Genomic DNA, 5000 nt, shown 5'->3' with positions numbered 1-5000 from the left:
CTCAGTTGGTTAAGCATGCCATACGGGAGGTCGTGAGTTCAACTCCGGCCGGACCAACACTCAGGGTCTTTAAATAACTGAGGAGAAAGTACTGCCTTGGTAATTACATCTACAAATGATTAGACTTTGAAGTCTTCTGAGATAAGGACTATAAACCGTAGACTCCGTCTCACAACCATTCAATGGAGCTCCCGGTGTTGTGGTCAGGCCTCAATTCATTCATTCACTTGCTGCGGGGGTGAGATCGCTAATGAACTGATAGCGGCTGCCAGCTGGGCCTGTATATGCTGATGTCCGATCTCAGCCATGGGTCACTTGCTTGTGAAGCGCATTTGAATATGGAAATAGAAAATGCGCTATATATAAATTCATTACCATTACCATTACTTTGGGATCCTCTGTGATTGATTTCAAAGTGGTATAAAACAGATGAGATATACACCTAGATTTATGAATTCAATTATCAAAATTATCTTTCCTATCACTGCCAGAAATTTCCGATGAAGCTACTGCCAAACAACGGTCAGCCTCTGCGTCTCGGAAGCAGCAAGCAAGACCAAATGTGACATCAACTGTACAGATGTCCATTGACAACCCTCTGCCTGTCATTTCCATTTCATCATCTGCAGACAGAGTTCAATCTGTTGAAGCCATCACAGAACCTAAGGTGGATTCTTTGCCAGGAAATAACAGTAACAGTGTCCTGGAAAAGGCTTTGCGACATCCCATAGCCAATGATGGCACAATATTAAATTCTCCCTCTGTGAACAGGACTAACAGTGGGAAGGTCATCACTGATAAGGTAAAAAGTGAGATAGAATTGCTTATGAAAAGATATGGGGAATCATATAAGCATTCTCATTACAGGTACAGACATTAGAAGTATCTCAAAGTTGTAAGCGGATAACTGAGAGAGTTGGAAATAAAGAGAAGAACCCGAGCTTCAAATCCTCTTCAAGAACAAACCGTTCGACTCAGCGGATTTAGCGTCAGACTACCATGCCAGAGATTGAGTGTTCAACTTAATTGGTGGAACTGGTAGCCAGAGAACTGAGGAGAAAGTTTCTAATTTATGAAATCTGCAAGTAGTTAGACTTTAGATTCTTATCTTCGGATACGAAAACAGGCAATTAGCCCCCATCTCACATCACTGGTGTGGGACATTAATGAACACGCAGGCTGCCAAGAAGAGTAGGGCAGACTGGACCTGCTTGCAGTAACCTTGTCCTGAGCCAGTGAGACTTAAATAATAAATTATTGCTGTTTTCTTTTCTTAGGACGTAACAACAGACTCTGAAGCAGAACTTGATTTTTTTGTCAAAGACATTCTGAAGTCTCAGGTTCAGCTTTTGAAGAAACTGCCAAGCCCACCTAAAAGTGCAAAGAATGGAACACCAAGAGTGACACCAACAGGTAAGAGACAAAATCAGCTTCAGATTGTTTTTTTCATCAAAGTTGTATACGGTTAATTGTTGCACTTAACACTTCCTTCGGCAATGTAGATAGATAGCCCCCTTTGCCATTTGGGTGGCAAAGCCATGAAACGTTTTTGCCTGTGCACCTGTATACATATTATGTGATGATTTTCAATCATCACATATAATCAGTCAGCTACTCAATTAGCATGACAGGTATGTCCTGTTTCTAAGCACCTGTTCTATATTTGTTTGCAATCATTAATTTTTTTGCTCTTAATAGACCAAATGGACTCACTCAAGGTTGACTACCAATTCAAATCTCCTGGGGTTAAGATTGTTTATTATATTATTTATTCTGTATTGTATTTGCATTATCAGGTTAAATGATACGGAAATACCTGGAACAAAACTTTTTATTCCCAAAGGGTCTGAATTGGGTATAATATTGAGCTAGCCGATTTGGTCTATTGAGGACACAAATAGACTGAATGCATATAAATGGCGGCCAAAAATGTACTTTTGTTTATGCGCTAATTAGACTCACTAGCCTCGTTTGCATGGACAAAATACAAAATAAATGTTGCATAAGAGCGAAGCTGGTGAGTCTTATTAGCACATAAACAAAAGAATATATTTTTGGCTGCCATTTATGCATTTGGTCTATAATATTGTTGCTGCTCCATTAACTCTGGCCAATAAATATAAGCATAATAAAAAATATTCATTGTAAATAATTTATCTTGCAGCTGCTGTTACCATTTTGTAGTTATTATGTATCGTACAATTATTATTATTATTATTATTATTATTATTATTATTATTATTACCATTTTATATTATAATACTGTAATAATGACTTCCTTTTAAACTCATAGTTGTTGAAGTACGTTAGCGTGGACTAGCGCTTTCAGTTGTTTATCTTTAGCAGTATCATGCTTTTACTCGAAAAATTAAACCTTCACCCGAACCCATATCAGTGCCAGATCAGCTTCCAAATATGAGTAATAAGAAGGTTATAGGTTCGATTTCATTTTGGAATCCTGTGTTACGAAAAATAGTATTGCGTGACAAGCGTTACTTTCTAGAATCTTCGCGAGAGTTCGTAGTTTGTTTATATTTAGGTTTGTACGTAAGCGTTTCTAAATCGGTGTGTTTTGTAATCTTTCTATAATTAGATTGATTACTAATTTAGAAAGTTCTAGAAGTTTATTGTCAGAGTATATAAGTAGACGAGTTCAAGCGGAGTGTTTTTCTAACTAGTTTTTCACAAGCGAAGAGAGTTGGCGTTAGCCGTGTTTAGTCAAGTGTGACAGAAGCTGTGTGCATTCAAGTTGGCGGAGGCCGTGTAAGTTTATCAAGTACGTGTTGTTTAGAGTTTACTTCGTGGAAACTACGTTCATTTTTGGAATAAATCTTCTTGTTGTTGTTCCGACAACCCTGCGTTCAGTTTAGTCTGCAAGCTACCTCTCCTCTAAACATTCGAACTCGTAACATTGGGGGCCTGTCCGGGAGAGGAATTCATTTGTTTGCCTACTACAGAAACCAGGAAAGGACAATTCAAGAAGGAGTTACAGCTAAAGTAAGGAGAACTGTACAAGAGAGTATATTGTGTTTTTGCTGTGGAATACTGCTATGGAAATGGAAAAGCTTTTGCAGATGGGAAAAGAATTTGGATTGCAAGGAGAAAAGCTGCTCGAGTTTGTAGAGAAGCAACAAAAGTTAGAACAAGAAAGAAGAAAGGAAGAGGAAGAAAAAAGAAGGGAACAGGAAGAAAAAGAAGAGAAACGCAGACAATTTGAAGAAGAACGAAGAAGGGAACAGGAAGAAAGAGAAGAAAAAAAAGAGGCAATTACAAGAAGAAAGAGAAGAGAGACGTCGAATGCTTGAGGAGGATAAAAGAAAGGAAGAGGAAGAAAAAGAGGAAAGGCGCAGAAGAGAAGATGAAGAGAGAGAAACTAGACGACAAGAACGCGAACTAAGAAAATTGGAGATGGAAGCCGAGCTGTTGAAACAGAAAGAGGCTATTGAAGCGGCAAAAAGAGAACATGAGCTGGAAATTGCACGTTTGGCTGTGGAGAGTGCTGACGGGCGTCCTGAAGTGAGAGAGGATCGGGCTAAGGCACCTAAACTCCCGTCGTTTGTTGATGGCAAAGACGATTTGGACGCGTATTTGCAGAGGTTCGAGAGATTTGCCGAGACAGCTAAGTGGAAAAAAGATGGATGGGCATCGAAGCTCAGTGCTCTGTTGTCTGGACGGGCACTAGAAGTGTATTCACGTCTATCGGAGGACGCAGCTAAGGATTATGACAGGGTAAAGATTGCGTTAATGAAGAGATATGACCTTACCGAGGACGGCTATCGTCGAAAATTTAGAGCATCCAAACCAGAAGTTGACGAAAGTCCGGAGCAGTTTATTGTGCGACTGGAGAGATACCTGTTACGTTGGCTAGAGCTTTCGGATACTGCGCGAACCTTTGATGGTCTTAAGGACTTGATCGTGAAAGAACAATTTATTGACTCTTGCCCTAAGGATTTGGCAATTCACCTGCGAGAAAGGGCACCTGAGACTCTAGCAAAGATTGCGAAGATCGCTGACCAGTACTGGGAGGCTCATGGTAAACATTTGTTCAGCTCAGCGAGCAGAAAGCCAACAGTGCAGCCTGAGAGGGACGAAGCCAAGAACATGCAGACTAATCCACCAGCTTTGCATTGCTTTAAGTGCAACACCCGAGGTCATAAAGCTGTCAACTGCCCAACCCTAACAAGAAAGTGTTTCCTATGTGGTAAGCAGGGACATGAAGCTAGAAACTGTCGATCAGGTGGACGCAGATCAGGAGGACAAAGTAAGGATGGTAACCCTGTACAGCGCGGTCAAGTGAGTGCCAGTTGTTTAGTTCAGCCCCCTGAGGTTAAACCTACTGATGAAGAAGTTAAGGCCTGTATTAAAGATGATAAGCTGCTGTTAGCCTGTGGTAAGAAGATTCCATTGTTGAGTAGTGCTTGTATTGAACCGTTGACCGGAGTGAGAAGTAAAATGCCTGTCGTGAAAGGTAGAATTGGAGAGAAGCCTGTTGATGTCCTGAGAGATACTGGTTGTAGTGGAATTGTAGTAAAGAGGGACCTTGTGTCTGAGGATCAGTTTACTGGCGAATTTAATGTTATGCTGCTCATTGACAATACGGCAAGGAAAGTTCCCATCGCAAAGATTGATGTTGATACACCTTATCTCAAGGGCCAGGTGGAAGCGCAGTGTCTTCCCGATGCTGTTTATGATTTGATTATTGGTAATGTACCAGGCGCAAGAGCCGCTGACGACCCAGACCCAAGCTGGCAAGTTCCTGTACAAGAAGCTTGTGCTGTAACCACGAGAAGTCAAGCTAAGAAAGCTGGAGAACATATTCCGTTGAAGGTACCGGATACCAAAGAAAGCCCTGTAATTGATAGAGAAAAGCTCAAGCAGATGCAGCGTGATGACGAGAGCCTACAGAAATTTTTGGAGAAAGATGACGTAGTTGCGAGAGGCCAGGCTGAGACTTCATTTGAAGTGAAAGGTGGAGTTCTGTACCGCGTCTACAAGCACCC

At 41.1% G+C, this 5000-nt stretch overlaps 1 protein-coding gene across 1 annotated transcript in view; it reads left to right on the top strand.

The window, feature by feature from the left end:
* The window catches only part of LOC137977160 (serine-rich adhesin for platelets-like), a 20416-nt gene that overhangs the window by 9168 nt on the left and 6248 nt on the right, over positions 1-5000 (top strand). The window contains exons 3-4 of the mRNA XM_068824433.1: positions 492-802; positions 1278-1413. Coding sequence (XP_068680534.1) covers positions 492-802; positions 1278-1413 — 447 coding nt within the window. The remainder of the gene's footprint in view (positions 1-491; positions 803-1277; positions 1414-5000) is intronic.

Source organism: Montipora foliosa, chromosome 11 (genome assembly GCF_036669935.1).
Source record: "Montipora foliosa isolate CH-2021 chromosome 11, ASM3666993v2, whole genome shotgun sequence".
NCBI lineage: Eukaryota > Metazoa > Cnidaria > Anthozoa > Scleractinia > Acroporidae > Montipora > Montipora foliosa.
The sequence above is the reverse complement of the archived record's forward strand: the minus strand, read 5'-3'. Positions and strand labels throughout refer to the sequence as shown.